This window comes from Mobula hypostoma, chromosome 26 (genome assembly GCF_963921235.1).
Source record: "Mobula hypostoma chromosome 26, sMobHyp1.1, whole genome shotgun sequence".
In the NCBI taxonomy this organism is placed as follows: Eukaryota; Metazoa; Chordata; class Chondrichthyes; order Myliobatiformes; family Myliobatidae; genus Mobula; species Mobula hypostoma.
The window spans coordinates 11,364,025-11,384,187 of NC_086122.1; the positions used below are offsets into that span (position 1 = coordinate 11,364,025).

Here is a 20,163-nt window from a genome sequence, read left to right on the forward strand (position 1 = left end):
CACACTTCATTCTCGACGTGCTCTTTTGAAAATAGTTGGGAAGGGGGCCCTTTAGTGCCCCTTCACCTCCTTACCAATGTAAAAAGACCGAGACCTGTGCTACTTAGATGAAGAAGGTTGTGTTATGGGAGAGAAGCAAAGAAAACCTTCTTTACTACAATGGTTACCTAATGAGGATGTGCATAACTGTATACAGCAATGGAGCCAGATGAGTTTTATTTATTTACTTGTCATATGTCCATCAAAACATACAGCGAAATCTGTCTTCAGCATCAAATCAAACCAGCCAGGATTGTGCTGGGAACAGCCTGCAATCGCATGCCCAAAGCTCACTAACTCGAACTGCGTGTTTTTGGAAAGGAAGCTGGAGCACCCAGAAGACGCACATGCAGTCAGGAAGTGAAGGTTTAAACTCCTTACAGACAGCAGAGCGAATCGAATCCTGATCCTACAGCTAACGCTGTAAAGTAATATGCTAACCATTACGTTACTGTGCCCACAATGGGCTGGCTGATGAATGCAGCATTGTACAATGTATTCTTCAACTGTTTGAGGGATATGCATATTGACAGTTCATGCTACACTTGACCTTGAATATTGTGCCCGACATAGCTCAGTGGGATACCGTGATGGAACTTTTACAGAAATCATTTGACCTCTACAATATTGATTTAAGATTAAATGACAAAATTGCTGAGAAGAATTAAATATTTATTGCATGCATAAATATTTCACTTCCTTACACTTTATGACCAAGAACAAATATTAATCTCTTTATACTACAGCTGATTTGATTTAATTTTATCAGCTGGATGTTAAATAAAATATTAACGAACGTGGTTGCCACAAACCCATCATCTGTAGTGTCTACAAACCTTAGCAATAGAGCAATAAGATTATTCTAACTGCTCAAACCCTCCAACCTCTCCCCAACGTAATATAAATGCTGAAATACATTATCTGATATATGTTGAATCCAGTCAGTCTTTAGGACTGGATATTCTTGTACTGACCTGGGGTGACAGGTTGTACAAAGAATTGATATGTTTGACTGGAGAGTGTGAATGCTGAGTTAAACTTGTTACGTACCCCGTAACTGGGTTGCCAAACCAGCAGAAATAGATCACTCAGTTGGAGTCTGGATTACTAGAACTAAGAAAGTTTTATTAAAGAAACAAGCAACGCAGTAATCGAAAGGATAATAAATGCAACAGTTCAGCAATGATAAACACACATGTGCACAGAATTAAGATAACAGCAGCAATCAAGCTCTATTGTTGTCTAGGGATAAATGACCAATTTCAAAGTGACACAAAAGTTCAGTCCAATTTAGTTCAGTTCGCAGTAATCGTTGCCATGGCGATGGACAACGTGGGTGGGGGAGAGAGAGAGAGAGAGAGAACGGGAACGACTGATCATTCAGAAACGGCTTCCACTCACAGACCGGCGATATTGCTCACAAGCAGCTTTTGGGCAGGTCCTTGGTGATGTCACCTGAGGTCACCGACTGTGACCCCTCCTCCAGATGCGGTCAATCCTCTGCAGTGAACCCGGCACCCAAGCGAGGGCGGACACACACCGGGTTCCCGCTGATCGTACCTTTCCACCCTCTGCGTTGTCCGGTACTTCCCACCCACTCGTGAGAGGTGCACCACTTCCAGGGTCTCGTTACCTCGGGTGTCGTGTGTGTTGCCTTAGCGAACCTGTCCCTTTTTATCCCCCTGCTGGGGTATCGCCTGTCCATCACTCAAACAGTTCAGGGTTCAAAGGGGGAACCGCTCCAGACAGCTCTCTCTTCCCGTCCCTTCATTACACATCTCCAGGTGCTGTTTCATTGTATCCCTTATCTCTCTCTTGAAGACAGGTGGCAGACCAACTGCTGATCACACAGGACAACATCTTATCTAACAACACACATCAAAGTTGCTGGTGAACGCAGCAGGCCAGGCAGCATCTATAGGAAGAGGCGCAGTCGACGTTTCAGGCCGAGACCCTTCGAAGGGTCTCGGCCTGAAATGTCGACTGCGCCTCTTCCTATAGAAGCTGCCTGGCCTGCTGCGTTCACCAGCAACTTTGATGTGTGTTGCTTGAATTTCCAGCATCTGCAGAATTCCTGTTGTTTAACATCTTATCTATGTGTATTCTCGTCACAAACTGTGAGAGAGGTAATGTACTATATGAATGGAAATAAGACATTGGTGAGTGTGCACACAGGTGCTTGAGTGAGAATGGACAATGTGCACACTAAATCTATGTGTGAAGAAAGTGAGTGTGAACCCATGGCAGAATCTCTTTGCCATTTAGGGCAGCAATGAAGCTCCTCCTTCACTCGCAGTGTCCAGGGCTTCCTTCATTGGGTCAGTAACTCGGTTTTCACTGTCAGTCCTGCAAGTCCCGGGTGGAGACTCAGGAATACCGTTGCACTCAGATCCGGAAGGATTCTTCATTGCTGTTTCCATAACAGTTTTTGTGTAACCTGTCAGAGTTGTTAGCCCAGAGCCGAACCCCCAAACCTGGAGGGCCAGTGGACCACTCTTACCCTGGCCTGTACCCTTTGACCTGTTGGGCATGAGTGAACCTACCAAGAGACAGAGGCACAAAGCCCTGCCACCAGACAACATAACTCTCGGAGTCATTGAGACACGCAAACTTCCAAACCCAACGGCAAGGTTGTGGGAATGGAGAGTGGACAGATTGTACCAGTGAGCAAGACTGGCGTGGGAAAAGTACATGAGAGAATGTAGAGTATGTACACTGAAACAACATGTGACAGGGGAGATTGCAGTAGTGTGCAAAAGTCTTCAGCACACATATATAGCGAGGGTGTCTAACACTTCTGCATAGTACTGTATGCACTCTGAATCTACGTGTGGGTCTAGAGGGTCTGCACAATAAATATGCATAACAATGAAGCTTCACTCCCAGATGAGCTCAACCCTTCTTATGCTCACTTTGAAAGGGAAAACAAAAATACACCTTGTGCGAATCCCTGCAACATCTGGTGATGCTGTAATCTCTGTCTCGGCGGCCCATATCAGCATGCTTTTCAAGAAGGTGAACTCTCACAAGGCATCAGGTCCTGACCAGGGCACTGAAAGCCTGTGCCAATCAGCTGGCACTTTTTGTTCAAGGATATCTTCAGTCTCTTACTGCTGCAGTTGGAGATTCCCGCTTGCTTCGAAAGGGCGACAAACATGCCAGTGCCCAAGTAAAGCAGCGTGAGCTGTCTCAATGACTGTTGCCCACTTGCACTCACATCTACAAGTGCTTTCAGAGGTTGGTCCTGGGCAGAATCAGCTTTTGACTAAGCAAAGACTTGGACCTGCTGTACTTTGCCTATCACCACAATGGGTCTACCGCAGATGTAATCTCACTGTCTCTCCACTCGGCCTTTGATCACCTGGACAACAGCAGCTGCAGTTTATTGATTACAGCTCAGCGGTCAATGCAATCGTACCCTCAGTTCTAATCAACAAGCTCCAAAACCTGGGCCTCTGTACCTCCCTTTGCAACAAGGTCCTTGACTTTCTCACTGGGAGACCACAGTCTATGTTTCAGGAACAGCTTCTGCCCTCTGCCTGGTTTCTGAATGGACAATGAACCCATGAACACTACCTCACTTTTTTTTTGTTCTCTATTCGCACTATTTACTTAATTTAATTTTTATGTTTGTTTCTTATTGTAAGTAATATTTTTAAATCATGTATTGCAATGTACTGCTGCCAAAAAGCAACAAATTTCACGGCATGCCAACGATATTGAATCTGACTCTGAGTGTGAAATTCAGAGTGTTCACACACTGAGTGAGTGAGTGTGTATACTGAATGGATGCTTGAAGGCTTAGAGTACATGTTGAATATTGTGAGACTGGGGAATGTGCACAGTAATTGTGTGTGTGTGTGTGTGTGTGTGTGTGTACTAGATCCAGTGTACAACTGCAGAGTGAGCACACTGCATTAATTTTTGAACGTGGAAATTCTCACTCTGACTCGAGCATCATGAGTGTGTAAGACAATAGAATTGTCTGATTGGAGATGTGAGTGCTGAGGGTTTGCACACTGCTTCCATGTGCAGAGGTGGAGGAATTGGTGTGTGACTCTGAACGGGCACTGAATGGAACTGTGAAGCACTGTATCCATTGGTGAGACTGGCAGGTATGAGCACAGAATCCTTATGTGAGGATGGAAAAGTGTGTACATATTTCACAGCCTGTTTAGAAATGAGTGATCATACTTCTGGGATCACTGGACCTTCGGTGACAGCTGATAAGGTCTGCAGTGAACACCATCATGTCACCCACTAGCCGCGCTCCCCCCCCCAAAGTTTTTCGAATGGAAGTGTAAGATGCCTGCCAGTCACACCACAACTGATCAGTGTCATATGCTTTCAGAGTCTATTTCCTGTTTAATGAAAGCTGCATTTGTTCTGAAAGGAGGACTGTTATCTAAATTATGTAAAGGAATATTAAAAGACAATAGGTAAAATATTGACCCCAGACATTTGTGGCTACTCTCTTACCAGAGAGCACACGTCTGTGTTTGTGTATTTGCAGATATGCACGTGTAGGTGTCCCCAACATCCAGCTGCATACCTTCACTTTGCCTGCCTAGTACTCCCAGAATATTGTTATCCAATATGCCCTCAGTTTTCCCTGTGTCCGCATTATTTCCTTTTTCTTTCTTTTTAAATCTTTTTATTAAGTAAGTATACAAAAAGGTAAGCCATATAGACGCTAATACTTTGTTAGAATATAATAAAATTACAGAAGATATTAATACAAAAAAAATACTACAAACAATGTAATTTAAACATAATATACCAAGGTAACATAATAGTATACTAATTATATATATATATCAATAGAGAAAAAGAAAAAAAATCCCCAAAAAAAAACCCACCGTGCAACTAACTAAAAGCAACGCAAAGCAATGGGCTAACTTGAAACCAAACAGAGTTAAACTTAAAATCACGTCCTCAATCCCGACCTCCATTAAAAACATGAAAAAAACAAGAAGGGTATATATTACATTAAATGAAAATATTGAATAAAAGATCTCCAAGTCTGTTCAAATTTAAAAGAGGACGCATTATTTCCAATACCCAAAGAACTCCACACTTCAATCCTCCATGTAAGTAGCTATCCATACGTCTACTTTCCTGAACCAGACGGTGTGATGAAACCCAGCTTCCGTAAGGGGCAGTTTAGCAACATCCTGTAGGTCTAGTTGCTTCCCCTCCACAGGATCAGGTATGAGTACTGTGCAGTCTTTGCTAGCTAACATTCGTGTAGGTGTAAAAAATTCTATTCTGTAATCAATATAAGATCATAACAAACATTGATCAAACTTTTTCTTCCAATGAGTGAATTCAGCTATAAAGCAGTACTCGAGTAAATGGAATTAAATTGTGATTAAACAAAGGAGCTCAAGACTATAGAAAGTTTTGCATATGAAAGGTAAGGCAAAGCTTTTTCCCTTGGAGAAGGGCTGAGTAACCAGAGGGCATTTGAAGGGAACTGGAGTGGTGATGCGGAAGATACTTTTCACCCAGAAATGGAGTGCATGGAGTGAGATTCAAGGAAACCAGTAGAGGTGCTGTGGAAGTTTTTCTTAATTGTGTAGTGACAGAATACAACTGTACAGTTAATTGCCTGCGTAATGTTTCCAACATCATATTTCATTTGCTACTTTCTTGCTCATTCTCCTAATCTGTCTAAGTCCTTCTACAATCTACCTGTTTCCTCAGCATTACATACCCCTCCACCAATCTTTGTGTCATCTACAAACTTGGCAACAAGGCCATCTATTTCATCATCTAAGTCATTTATATACAGCATAAAAAGAAGTGGTCCCAACACCGACCCCTGCGGAACACCACTAGTCACTGGCAGCCAACCAGACAAGGATCCTTTTATTCCTACTCGCTGCCTTCTTCCGATCAGCCAATGCTCTATCCATCTTACTAACTTTGCTGTAATACCATGGGCTCTTAACTTAGTAGACAGCCTCATGTACGTGGCCTATCAGTGGTGTCAACAGAGCTCTACCAAGAGGTATTTCTCGCAAGTCGGCAGCAGTTATTTAAAAAGGGAGCTTTGAGGGTGTTTGTCCATTGTCAACCACGTCAACTCTATTAGCCACGTCAACAGAGCTCTACAAACTAAATAAAAGTACAGAAGGGATAAGTGGAGCAGCCATTGTCGGGGCAACCATTGTTGAGAGTAGGCCAGTGGTGAGAGTAGAAGCGACAGGCTTTGGCTCAAAGGAGGTTTCAGCTAGGAAGTGGTGTTGGCCCTGTATAAAGCATCTGTTAAGATTTCCTTTTTGTTTTGTTTTCCTCCCTTACTGTTCCATTTAAATGACGGTGGTGTGCTCTTCGTGCTGGATGTTGGTGAACTGGGAGACCCAGAGTCTCCTGGGGAACTACATCTGCATGGTGCTTCCAGCTGCAGCTCCTTGAAGACCGTGTCAGGGATCTGGAGCAGCAACTGGATGATCTTTGGCTTGTATGGGAGAGTGAGGACATAATTGATCAAAGTTACAGGGAGGTAGTCACCCTGAAGTTGCAGTAGACGAGTAGCTGGGTGACTATCAGGAGAAATGGAGACAGGCAGTTAGAGCAGAGCACCCCTGTGGCCATTCCCCTCAAAAACAAATATACTGCTTTGGATAGTTTTGTGAGGGATGACCTCCCGGGAGAATGCCATGGCAACCAGGTTACAGGCACTAAGCATGGGTCTGTCGTGCAGAAGGGAAAGAGAGAGAAGAAGGGATTGGTAGTGATAGGGGACTTGATAGTGAGAGGAACAGACAGGAGGCTCTGTGGATGTGAACGGGACACCCAGATGGTATGTTGCTTCCCAGGTGCCAGGTTCAGGCACATCTCAGATTGCATTCACAACATTTTGGAGAGGGAGGGGGAGCAGCGAGATATCTTGGTACATATTGGTATTAATGACATAGGACGGAAAAGCAATGAGGTCCTGAAAAGAGAATTTAGAGAGCTAGGTAGTATGCTGAGAAGCAGGACCTCCCAGGTAGTAATTTCTGTGCCACGCACTAGTGAGGGTAGGAACTTCATGTTGGTAACTTTCCTGTAATACCATGGACTCTTAACTTGGTAAGCAGTCTCATATGTGGCACCTTATCAAAGGCCTTCTGAAAGCCCAAATATACAACATTCACTGCATTCCCTTTATCTATCCTACTTGTAATCTCCTCAAAGGATTCCAACAGGTTTGTCAGGCAAGATTTTCCCTTACGGAAACCATGCTGACTTTGTTCTATCTTGTCCTGTATCACCAAGCACTTCATCACCTCGTCCTCAACGATTGATTCTAACATCTTCCCAACCATTGAGGTCAAGCTAATTGATCTATAAATTTCCTTTCTGCTGCCTTCCTCCGTTCTTAAAGAGTAGAGTGACATTTGCAATTTACCAGTCCTCTGGCACCATGCCTGAGTCCAATGATTTTTGAAAGATCATTTCTAATGCCACCACAATCTCTAACATTACCTCTTTCAGAGCCCTAGGGTGCAGTTCATCTAGTTCGGATGACTTATGTTCTTTTAGGTCTTCCAGCTTTTACTCCCTTGTAATGGTAACTGTGCCCACTTCTCTTCCTTCACAGACTGCAACAGCAGGCGTACTGCTAATGTCTTCCACAGTGAAGACTGATGCAAAATACTCATTTAGTTCACCTGCCATCTTCTTGTCCCGCATTATTATTTCTCCTGACTCATTTTCTAGCGGTCCTATATCCACTCTCATCTCTGTTTTATTTTTTACATATTTGAACATTTTTCACATGGTATCTGGACGTATTCACTTATTACCAATTAAGTATGAACATTTAACATGATTTTGAGCCAAATGTCTTTATTTTCTTTTCATTTTCCTAGCTAGCCAAGTATCTCAGGCACAGCCCTCCCCCACGGGTCCCTTTCTACAGGTTAGGCACCTGAGTCGTGGGCTCATGCAATGGTTACTGCTTCAGTTGCAATGAGGATTGGGAGAGTAGAGTCATCAGTTCTGGTTCAACAATTTCTTGAAGGTCTCGCACCTGACCTTTGCCTTCATTTGCTCCACCTGGCGCTTCCAACACTGCTTTTTTGAGATGTCCCTCTTGGAACTGTGTGCTCCCCGCAACACACACCACTGTGCAAAGACTTCCCAAGCCAATACACAGGCAGATGTTGATTTTCAGTTTTAATACTGGAAACTAAATTCACATTAACTCAGTTCTAAAAAACTTTCATGTAACTAAATGGACAATTACAAAAGCTTTCATGCAACTAATTGGATAGAAGCATTCAAAGATTATTTTTAAGAAATGAAGTATTTACCATCCCCATGGATGTGATGGTGTTTGAGAGATCCCCTACTTTCTAGGGCCTCGAGGGCTACCCCTGAAGGTTACTCACTGAGGGGTCTCAATTTGGAGCACTCAGCCTGAATTTAAAATTGCTAATCATTCCAAACTGCACCTCCACTCCATTTCTCCTGAGCCTTGCTTTGGGCATATGGATTTTTCTCTTTCCCAGATCTGGGAATCCAGCATAACCCATGATTATGTTTCTCTTCCAGTCCGAAAAATTGCAAATAGGAAAGCCATTTACCTGCACTGACCTAATTTGGAAGACACGTTCTTCCTTCACATTACCACAGCACATCAAGTCACAAAGGACCGTTCTGGAGGAACTCAACAGGTCAGACAGCATTTATGGAGAGGAATGAACAGTCGGCATTTTGGGCCTAGAGCCTTCTTCAGGACCTCAGCCTGAAACTTCAGCTGTTTATTCCTCTCCATAGATAGTGCCTGACCTGTAGAGTTCCTTCGGCATTCTGTGTGTGTTACTCTGACACACATCTGCAACATCTGCAGAATCTATGTTTGTTTGAGCAAACAGCTGTTTTCTGCATTGAGCGTGCAAGCTGTTTCATGGGTTATGTGATCGATTTCCTTTCAATGGAAGCAGTAGGATCAGCAGCAAAGTCTCACCACCTTGGCCTTTCACCTTGTACTACAACCTATAAAGGGTTACGCAGTTAACATAAGAACATAAGAAATAGGAGCAGGAGTAGGCCATCCGGCCCATCGAGCCTGCCCCGCCATTCAATAAGATCATGCCTGATCTGTCCGTAAACTCAGCTCCATCTACCTGCCTTTTACTCATAACCCTAAATTCCCTCACTATGTAAAAACTTACCTAACTGAATCTTGAATATATTTAGTGAGGAAGCTTCAACTGCTTCCCTGGGCAGAGAATTCCACAGATTCACCACTCTCTAGGAAAAACAGTTTCTCCCCATCTCTGTCCTAAATCTTCTCCCCTGAATCTTGAGGCAATGTCCCCTAGTTCTAGTCTCACCTACCAATGGAAACAACTTTCCTACTTCTATCTTATCTATCCCTTTCAAAATTTTGTATGTTTCTATAAGATCCCCTCTCATTCTTCCGAATTCCAGAGAGTACAGTCCCAGGTGACTCACCTCATCTCACAGGTTAACCCCTTCATCCCTGGAATCAACCTGGTGAACCTCCTCTGCACTGCCTCCAAAGCCAGTATATCCTTCCTCAAGTATAGAGATCAGAACTGCACACTGTACTCCAGGTACAGCCTCATCAGTACCCTGTATAGTTGCAGCATGACCTCCCTTACAATACAAGTTAATATAAGTGAAGTGGGTTGTGTATCAAGTCGGTACTTTGCAAAGAGTGCCATGGAGATTTTGAAAGGAAAGAAAGAGGACCAGTCTGTGTACTAACACAGTTGCTCTGTCTCATTTCTCTCGCAGAGCCTCCTTCCGCTCCCCGAGCCCTGGGTTACAGCACGAGACAGTCAGCAGTGCGCCTGGACTGGAACCCCCCTGAGGACAGTGGGGGTCGGACGGACATCACCTACAACGTTCTGTGCAGTGTGTGTGCACTGGCACTGCAGACCTGTGAGCCCTGTGACAGCCGAGTTGGGTATGTACCCCAGCAGCTGGGGTTGGCTGACACTACCGTCACTGTGGTTAACCTGATGCCCTACGTCAACTACACCTTCAGAATAGAAGCGGTGAATGGAGTGTCCAGCCTGAGCCTGTCTCCACGGCGATATGTGGAGATCACACTCATCCTTAGCCAAGGAGGTAAGTGCGGGCGTTTTCTCCTGAGCATACACCATTTGGTATTCTTTAAATACACAAGCATAATGCTCCTTAAAGGACTGTTGTTTCCAGACAACATTAAGACCAGGGTTCCAATCAGCTCACTGATTGTACTATGTCTCTTTTGTACCAGTTACACATCCAGAATTTATCATATTCTTCACAGAAGTGCTGTGGATGAACATCTGAAGGATTTCTTGAGGTTAGGAATTATGTACGCTTAACCATGACAAGTGGTTCCTTGAAGTTAACTACAAGCTGTTACCCTGAGGTATTCAGATAAGACGTGTGATGACTTGAAGATTGGATTCTTCTGGTTAAGACATCGTGTTTCAGATATGTTATGTGTGGCCAGTAATTGACAACAACATGCTCGTCAGTCTTTTGTGGAATTGCAGTAATTCTGGGAGACTTTGTACTGATCGCCCTTGGGCCGAGCAAGTGAAAGTATGTCAGCATCAAATGACGAGACACATCATTGATTCTCACCTTATGTTCTGGGAAACCACCATTCGGCTCTCTCTGTCCACTGCTGGGAGGCTGTTGGTGTCTCAGTTTTCCTAGTAGCCTGCTGCAGAGCGGAAGCTGTAAAATTATTGTAAAATGTTGCCACGGCAATGCAGCTCATTGGTTAGAGCCCATGTCCAGTATCCAGTTTAGGGTTTTCTTCAGGAGGGATGTGGAGGCATTGAATGCTTACGAAGGAGAGCAGTTAAAACACCAGTGGTACGTGGCTCCTACAAATGGGCCTCTGTTATCATCTGTCAGATTTAGAAACCATAGTGTTGCTCCATTCTCTGACCTGAATCTCTTCTTTGACGGGGACAGTTGCCTAGTTTATGAGCTTCAGTGTTAAAAGGCACATATTCTTCAGGATTATCTTTCCTATTTAATTGTGGTGCATGTTTCTTCAGCAAAGCAGTTCAATGGATCAATGATTCAATTTGGTATTGGAGAATATGTACAATATACAACCTGAATTTCTTACTCTTCACAGACATCTATGAAGCAGAGAAAACCCCCCAAAAATGAATGACAGAAGCATTAGGAACCCAAACACCCCTCCCCCCCACTCACAAACAGAAGCAAAAGCATCAACCCTTCCCCCCCCCACTGGCCCACACCCACCACCCCACTGTGCCCCATGCAAGCAATAGCAAAGCCCCCAAAGAGACCATGATCTAGAATGCATCAAAAAACTACTGCCTATCCCAACACTTTGACATATCATACAGGCTCTCTCACACTTGCAAAGGAGAGAGATATCGCTTCAGCCACGAGCAAGAGCGGGAAACCAGCAGCTCGCTATTTTGATGACCACCGTGTCCCTTGTCCGAGTCCCGACAGTCTCTCGCTCACCAGCAAAAGAGAGAGAGAACGAGGGAGGGATCGCTTGAGCGCAGGGGACTTCTTTTAGCAGCAAGTGCACACCACTTGTGGTCTCAATGTTTCTTCCAGTCTCCCGTGATGCTTCAGTTGGCAAGGAATTGGGTTGTCCTCGGGGCCTGCACCCCAAAGGCGCATGTTTTCCAGGCTGCACTTGGAGATATTGAAACGCCAGGCCACACGGCGAGTCTGAAAAAGAACCCACCGTCTGTGGAGGACCATAGCTTGAGCTGCAGCTGTAGATTACGGACTCCAAAAGGACCCCAGCCACCTTGAAATGAAAAGAGAGACCTTAGAAAAGAAGAAAAAATACAAGTAAAAATCTGCAGATGCTGGAAATCTGAGCAACACACCCAAAATGCTGGAGGGACTCACCAGGCCAAGCATCATCGAGGAAAAGAGTCCAGTTGACGTTTCGGGTCCTGCGAAGGGTTTTGGCCTGAAATGTTGACTGTACTCTTTTCCTAGATGTTGCCCGGCCAGAAAAGAAGAAGAAGCTGTTTCGTGGACAAACTGAAAGAAGTCACCTGGGTTTGTCTTCAGGGAATTCAGATTCTGCAGAATTGGATTCCATCTTAGTGACTGTAAACAGACCAGGCCCTAAGCCACTTTGCCGATTCAAAGCAAGCTTTCAAAATCAATGCAGCCTTTATAACAGTAATAAAGTTCTTATCTGTGAAAACACTTTGAATGAACTAGTGTATTTTTATATTTAATTTACTCCAAATGTATTACTCTTATTGTAAAACTATGTTGAAAAAGAGGACGGGAAATTACAATTAATTGGAGAGAGATTAGTACCATGAGGAAAATATGTGAAATGTAATACCCATAAATGTGACAGGAAATTTAAAAATGAGTTAGGTTAGTCAAAGCATTGGGAGCTTTGATGCACATCATCATAAGAATGATAGGAAGTATTGATAGATTTGTTAAATAATAAAGCATGCTAGTTCCTAATTTCTGTTCCTGAGGTAGTTGAGGACAAAATGTATGCTGATAGAGGGGGGAAGAGACCTGATGATGTACAGTATAAATGCTGATATGGGCTAGTGGAATCAAATGCCCTGTTTTGGTGTTGTAAGAACATTGTATAAAGATAATGCTAAGCCAGCTTGACGATTGTGTTCCGTTTATGTTGGTATTCTTCAGAAAGAGCGTGGAGCTGTGAAGTGTGTACAGAGGTGGTATGAGGGACTCAGTTGAATGGCTTTTCCAGCACAGTTGTGGTTTATCTCTTAGAAAGTAGTATATCCATGACCATCAATGGATGGGTGGAGACTAATCGGCACCAACAAGTGGATTCAAGTGGACACAAATCGCTGCACTACAGTTCAGTTGGCAGCTGTCCAGTTTGCCATTTTGCTAATGAAACTGAAGAGCCAACTTGCTACTGACATGCTTATTCTAAGTTTTCCAAATTTTGTGGAATTTCAGAGTCAGTTCCAAGGGGAGATGAAATGAGGTAATGAAATATATAAGATAGCACACTGCTATACAGATATTCTTACAGTACAGGCAAAAAGAATTTAAGATCATTGAGCACTTGGTTATGACTGAATTGAAAGTACAAGTTCAAATTTAATTGTCATGCAACCATGCATGAATACAGCGATACTCCGGGGCCAAGGTGCAAGACCCAAGTACCAATGGTCACACACAGCACAAGGCACATATAGCACAGAGAAGATACCAGTAAAATTCAGGCACACAAACAAAGATATAGTCCAAGGGCCTGAGCCTAGATCCTTTTTCAATGTTGTAGGAGTCTGCATTTGAACACAATACAGCTTGTCTTCTGCTGATCTAACACTTGGGAGTAGCACTGGCTCCAGTTTGGATGCATAAGACCATAAGACAAAGGAGCAGAAGTAGGCCATTCAGTCCATCGAGTCTGCTCCGCCATTTTATCATGAGCTGATCCATTCTCCTATTTAGTCCCACTCCCTCGCCTTTTCACCATAACCTTTGATGCCCTGGCTACTCAGATACCTATCAATCTCTGCCTTAAATACACCCAATGACTTGACCTCCACTGCTGCCCGTGGCAACAAATTCCAAAGATTCACCACCCTCTAACTAAAAAAATTTCTTCTCATTTCTGTTCTGAATGGGCGCCCTTCAATCCTTAAGTCATGCCCTCTCGTACTAGACTCCCCCATCATGGGAAACAACTTTGCCACATCCATTCTGTCCATGCCTTTTAACATTCGAAATGTTTCTATGAGATCTCCCCTCATTCTTCTAAATTCCAAGGAATACAGTCCAAGAGCGGACAAACGTTCCTCATATGTTAACCCTCTCATTCCCGGAATCATTCTAGTGAATCTTCTCTGTACCTTCTCCAACGTCAGCACATCCTTTCTTAAATAAGGAGACCAAAACTGCCCACAGTACTCCAAGTGAGGTCTCACCAGCGCCTTATAGAGCCTCAACATCACATCCCTGTTCCTATACTCTATTCCTCTAGAAATGAATGCCAACATTGCATTCGCCTTCTTCACTACTGACTCAACCTGGAGGTTAACTTTAAGGGTATCCTGTATGAGGACTCCCAAACCCCGTTGCAACTCAGAACTTTGAATTCTTTCCCCATTTAAATAATAGTCTGCCCGTTTATTTTTTCTGCCAAAGTGCATAACCATACACTTTCCAACATTGTACTTCATTTGCCACTTCTCTGCCCTTTCTTCCAATCTATCCAAGTCTCTCTGCAGATTCTCCATTTCCTCAGCACTACCGGCCCCTCCACCTATCTTCGTATCGTCAGCAAACTTAGCCACAAAGCCATCTATTCCATAATCCAAATCGTTGATGTACAATGTAAAAAGAAGCGGCCCCAACACTGATCCCTGTGGAACACCACTGGTAACCGGCAGCCAACCAGAATAGGATCCCTTTATTCCCACTCTCTGTTTCCTGCCAATTAGCCAACACTCTATCCACGTATGTAACTTTCCCGTAATTCCATGGGCTCTTATCTTGTTAAGTAACCTCATGTGTGGCACCTTGTCAAAGGCCTTCTGAAAATCCAAATATACAACATCCACTGCATCTCCCTTGTCTAGCCTACTGGTAATTTCCTCAAAAAATTGTAATAGGTTTGTAAGGCAGGATTTTCCTTTAAGGAATCCATGCTGAGTTCTGCCTATCTTGTCATATGCCTCCAGGTACTCTGTAACCTCATTCTTGACAATCGAGTCCAACAACTTCCCAACCACCGATGTCAAGCTAACAGGCCTATAATTTCCTTTTTGCTTCCTTGCCCCCTTCTTAAATAGCGGAGTGATATTTGCAATCTTCCAGTCTTCCGGAACCATGCCAGAATCTATCGACTTTTGAAAGATCATTGCTAATGCCTCCGCAATCTCCACAGCTACTTCCTTCAGAATACGAGGGTGCATTCCATCTGGTCCAGGAGATTTATCTACCTTTAGCCTATTCAGCTTCCTGAGTACTTTCTCTGTCATAATTGTGACTGTGCACACTTCTCTTCCCTGCCACCCTTGAGTGTCCGGTATACTGCTGATGTCTTCCTCAGTGAAGACTGATGCAAAATACTCGTTCAGTTCCTCTGCCATCTCCTTATCTCCCAATACAAATTTCTCCAGCATCATTTTCTATCGGTCCTATATCTACTCTCACCTGCCTTTTACTCTTTATATACTTGAAAAAGCTTTTAGTATCCTCTTTGATATTATTTGCTAGCTTCCTTTCATAGTTAATCTTTTCTCTCTTAATGACCTTCTTGGTTTCCGTTTGTAAGGTTTTAAAAACTTCCCAATCCTCTGTCTTCCCACTAATTTTTGCTTTCTTGTATGCCCTCTCCTTTGCTTTAACTTTGGCTTTGAATTCTCTTGTCAACCACGGTTGCATCCTTTTTCCACTCGAAAATTTCTTCTTTTTTGGAATATACCTGTCTTACACATTCCTCATTTCTTGCATAAACTCCAGCCACTGCTGCTCTGCTGTCTTTCCCGCCAGTGTCCCTTTCCAGTCAACTTTGGCCAGTTCCTCTCTCATGCCGCTGTAATTTCCTTTACTCCACTGAAATACTGACACATCAGATTTCGGCTTCTCTTTTTCTAATTTCACAGTGAACTCAATCATGTTATGATCACTGTCTCCTAAGGGTTCCTTCACCTCAATCTCTCTAATCACCTCCGGTTCATTACATAATACCCAATCCAGTACAGCCGATCCCCTAGTGGGCTCAACAACAAGCTGTTCTAAAAAGCCATCTCACAAACACTCTACAAATTCTCTCTCTTGAGATCCAGTGCTGACCTGATTTTCCCAATCTACTCGCATGTTAAAATCCCCCACAATTATCATAACACTGCCCTTCTGACAAGCCTTTTCTATTTCCAATTGTAATTTGTAGTCCACATCCCTGCAGCTGTTTGAAGGCCTATAAATAACTGCCATCAGGGTCCTTTTTCCCCTGCTATTTATTAGCTCAACCCATAAAGATTCTGCACCTTCCGATCCTATATCACCTCTTTCTAATGATTTAATATCATTTCTTCCCAATAAAGCCACACTTCCCCCTCTGCCTACCTTCCTGTCCTTCCGATACACCGTGTATCCTTGGACGTTCAGCTCCCAGAGACATGCATCCTTTAGCCAGGTCTCAGTGATGGCCACAATATTATACCTGCCAATCTGTAGCTGTACAACAAGATCATCCACCTTATTCCTTATGCTGCGTGCAACACCACATTTTCTCTGATGGAGTCCGCTGGCTCTGCTGCCTCCCTCCAGGCAGTTGTAAACAGGCGACACCACGGCTTCAGGCCTAGTCCTCACTCCACCCAAGGCTATGCAGCTCCCGCTCTGGCCAATCCTACCAACCGCCAATAGATCAGCGAATCGGACGTGCAGCATTCCACATTAACAATGTCCAATAGGTCATTGCGATCACAAGAAAAGCTAAGACAATCACTCATTGTTAGACTGCACTCCACCTTCGTGTACCAACTCCTCCGATGCCTCTGTCATGCAGCAAGTCCAATTCCTTCACTTACACCGCCAACAAGCAACTCTCTTTTCAATGGAAGACTTCTGGTAAGATGTCGGCGCGTTCAATCGCAGCAGTTTCCACAGGGTCAATCAAAAGTGTTATTGTCCTTTTTGTGAATGTGAACTTCCCACTATTCAGGACATTTACAGTGACAGGTGCATAGAAAGGGCCTGAAGAATCATTGCGGACCCAAGTCACCCCAACCATACCCAGCTGCTACCATCTGGGTAATGGTACCACAGCATAAAAGCCAGGACCAACAGGCTATGGGACAACTTCTTCCACCAGGCCATCAGACTGATTAATTCACGCTGACTCAATTATATTTCTAAGCTATATTGGCTGTTCTGTTGTATATTTTACTGTATCTACTATTTATTAGAAATTACTATAATTTACACATTGCATTTTCAGACAGAGACATTACATAAAGATTTTTACTCCTCATGTATGTGAAGGATGTAACAAATAAAGTCAATTCAAATCAATTCATTTTTTAAAGTTTTTTTTAATCTCTAGACCCTACTGTACATTAAGAAATAAGCCTGTTTACTGACACAGAAATCATGCTGGTAAGAACACTGAAGTAATTTTTTGAAAGCAGCATCCCATAGAATTTCATACAGTGGGATAATTGAAAAAATCATTGGTTAAATTCAAGAGAACAAAGAGCTTTTAACCAGCGATTGGGAAGTGTATTTGCCATGAATTGCTTATATATATAAAAAAAACAACTATACGCTAAGGGTTAAAAGAAGCAACATATTATATAAGAAAGAATAAACTGAGAGTTCCTGTGAGTCAATGTCAGCTGGGTGCCAGAGATGTCTCTCAATTCAGGTATGTTGTTACTTTTGAAGACCAATCTAAATGAACTGGTTTCTACATTCTCCTTCAGTAAGTATAGAGCAACCTGAAGGAGAAAACAAAGCATCGACAACTTTGTCAACGTTCCCTCAGCATGGAATTGCAGTTGCCAATCCATTATCATCTCATCTGTTGGAACGAGGCTTCACCTGGAATTTTCTTTGTGGACTCTACTTGGAAATAGGAGCTAAAAATGCAGCCATACATCTGATGGCAATTTCTACCCAAATATCCTGTCAAACCCAACAGAATGCTACTTGAATGGAAAATGAGCCTAGGCTGGTAGAACCAGTCAGGTCCAAGTGGGATGTCGAACTGACATCATATATTTTCTTTGCAGTATACAAAGCAAAGTTTGCACCTTTTTGGAACCTCAATCAACAATCAGGGATGATTTGGAATATTTAGCATGAATTACACTCAGCTGAGAAAATTGCTAAATAAAGCAAAATTTTGTGCTGACATAAATAAAAGATTCAGAAGATGCTCAAGTGGCTCTTGTGCCTGTTGCCCCACTCAATAAGATCATGGCTGATTCTTTCGCAAACACAAGGAATTCTGCAGATGCTGGAAATTCAAGCAACACACATCAAAGTTTTTGGTGAATGAAGGGTCTCGGCCCGAAACGTCGACTGTACCTCTTCCTAGAGATGCTGCCTGGTCTGCTGCGTTCACCAGCAGCTTTGATGTGTGTTGGCTGATTCTTTATCTGACCACCACTTTCTTACTCTATTTACCCTTTATTTCTCTTAATACTTAAAAAAAATACTGAAAAAAGCCTCCAGCTAAACGATTGAAATTCTAGCCTTAGTTTGAATTGAAGTGTGATTGTAGCAATCTCTGATACGGAGTTTTTAGTACAGGGATGAGCCAATTCCAAAGTAATATTACATTCAGAGAGGGGGTGGGTTTACTTGCTGTCGTATTATGGTGAGGTAGGCACATTTAATTTGTGTCTGACCAAAACTCACTGCTAGCTGGATTGAACTGAACTGAATATGCCTGGACTCTTTCAATATTGTGTTTTATATTCTGCGTCTTTCGCTCATTTTTTTGGCCATTTGCATGATTTTTTTTGCGCTGGGGGTGGGAGTTGATGTTTTTCTTTGAATATGTTCCATGTTTTTCTTTGTTTTGTGACTATCTGCGGGAAGACAAATCTCAGGGTTGTATAATACATACATATTTTGATAAATAAATGTACTTTGAATCTAGTTGATGCCTCATCACCATTTGCCTATTGTCTAAGCAGAAACGCGGGTGACTTTCAAAAAGTAGTTCTCTGCTGTCTTAGTCAGAGACTGGAGTTAAAATGACATTGATAATTGGACAAGGTGACTTGGATTACTAATCTATTTAAATAGGTTTAGCTATGTTTGTTTTTAAGATCTGATGTGCAGTGAGTCATTGCTACTTTCTGTGATACATTGTCATTTGCAGGTCCTAAATTAGTTTAGAGCGGTTGTTAAAGCATAGATGGTCTAATATCTCATGCATGTTTCTCTTGACAGGGGCTAAGTCTGGTGTAATGTCAGGAGATATACAGTAATATTCCAGACTGAAACTTTAGGGTGTGCAGCACTGTATTAATGACTTACTTTAGATGAAGGTTAATGATTGGAGACTCAGTGGTATCTTTTGAGAGTTGAAATGGGAGTTAAGCCTGAGTCATACTTCTGCGTCAACGCGACGCCATAAGTACTGTGTCGCCGCAAACCCTCCGCAGAACCAACTCAGATCCCTACGCCAGAGCCTAACGTACACCTCTCCCAAAATGTAACTGTGCGTCGCGGCAATGCAGAATACAACAGCTGTGGTTGGTCCGCTTGGTAGCATCGCATTTCATCCTACACTGCAATAGCTGCCCATTGGGCGACTGAAGGGCAGGGAAGGAACTCTGGCTGCAATGCTTTCCATAAAGCTTTACAGACCTCCGAAATTATGGAGGACACATTTCGCTTTTACGAAAAAAGACGCACGCTTCTTGTTTACGCCGAGAAAGGCTACCATGATCATGAAGCCTTGCACGGGCAGGTGAGTGCGCATGCGTGACTTGCGCAAATTGCAGAGCGACGCAGACACACCAACGCACAAGCATAAATGCTCACAACGCACGTAAGTCACTTGCGTAGGTTACGGCGTCGAGTTAACACAAAAGTATAAATCAGGATTTAGAGAGTCACAGGAAAGTACAATGCAGAAGTGGACAATTCAGCCCATCTAGTCCATGGCAAGACATTTAACATGCCTATTCCCATCTAACTGCACTGGGACCAAAGTCCTCCATTTCCCTACCATCATGAGCTTGCATGCAGCACTTGGGCTGTCAGCTCATTCCACACTCTCATGATCCTCTGAATGAAGAAGTTTCCCCCTCATGTTCCCCTTAAACTTCTCACTTTTCACCCGGAACCAATGACCTTTAGTTGTAATCATAATAATAATATGACCTCGGGTCAAGAATGATGAGTTTGGAGAAGGACATAAAGATACGTAAGGTGCTGGCGTGGAGGGCTATGAACAATATGAAGGAAAACTGGAAGTTGAACCTGACCAGAGGGCTTAAAAAGAGGATTTTCATAGCAGTCATATAATCCATTCTCACGTACGGATGCAAGACGTGGACACTCACCAAGACGATGCGAAAGTCTCTAGCTGGTTGCTATACATGAATGCTCCGGCTGGCTCTTGACGTGAGTTGGCAACAGCACATGACGAACATCGAGCTCTATAAC

The 20,163-nt window shown here is 43.3% G+C and overlaps 1 protein-coding gene across 1 annotated transcript in view; it reads left to right on the plus strand.

Moving 5' to 3' along the window:
• The window catches only part of LOC134338281 (ephrin type-A receptor 7-like), a 795,126-nt gene that overhangs the window by 407,471 nt on the left and 367,492 nt on the right, over positions 1–20,163 (plus strand). The window contains exon 5 of the mRNA XM_063034005.1: positions 9,799–10,134. Within this exon, the coding sequence (XP_062890075.1) occupies positions 9,799–10,134 (336 nt within the window). The remainder of the gene's footprint in view (positions 1–9,798; positions 10,135–20,163) is intronic.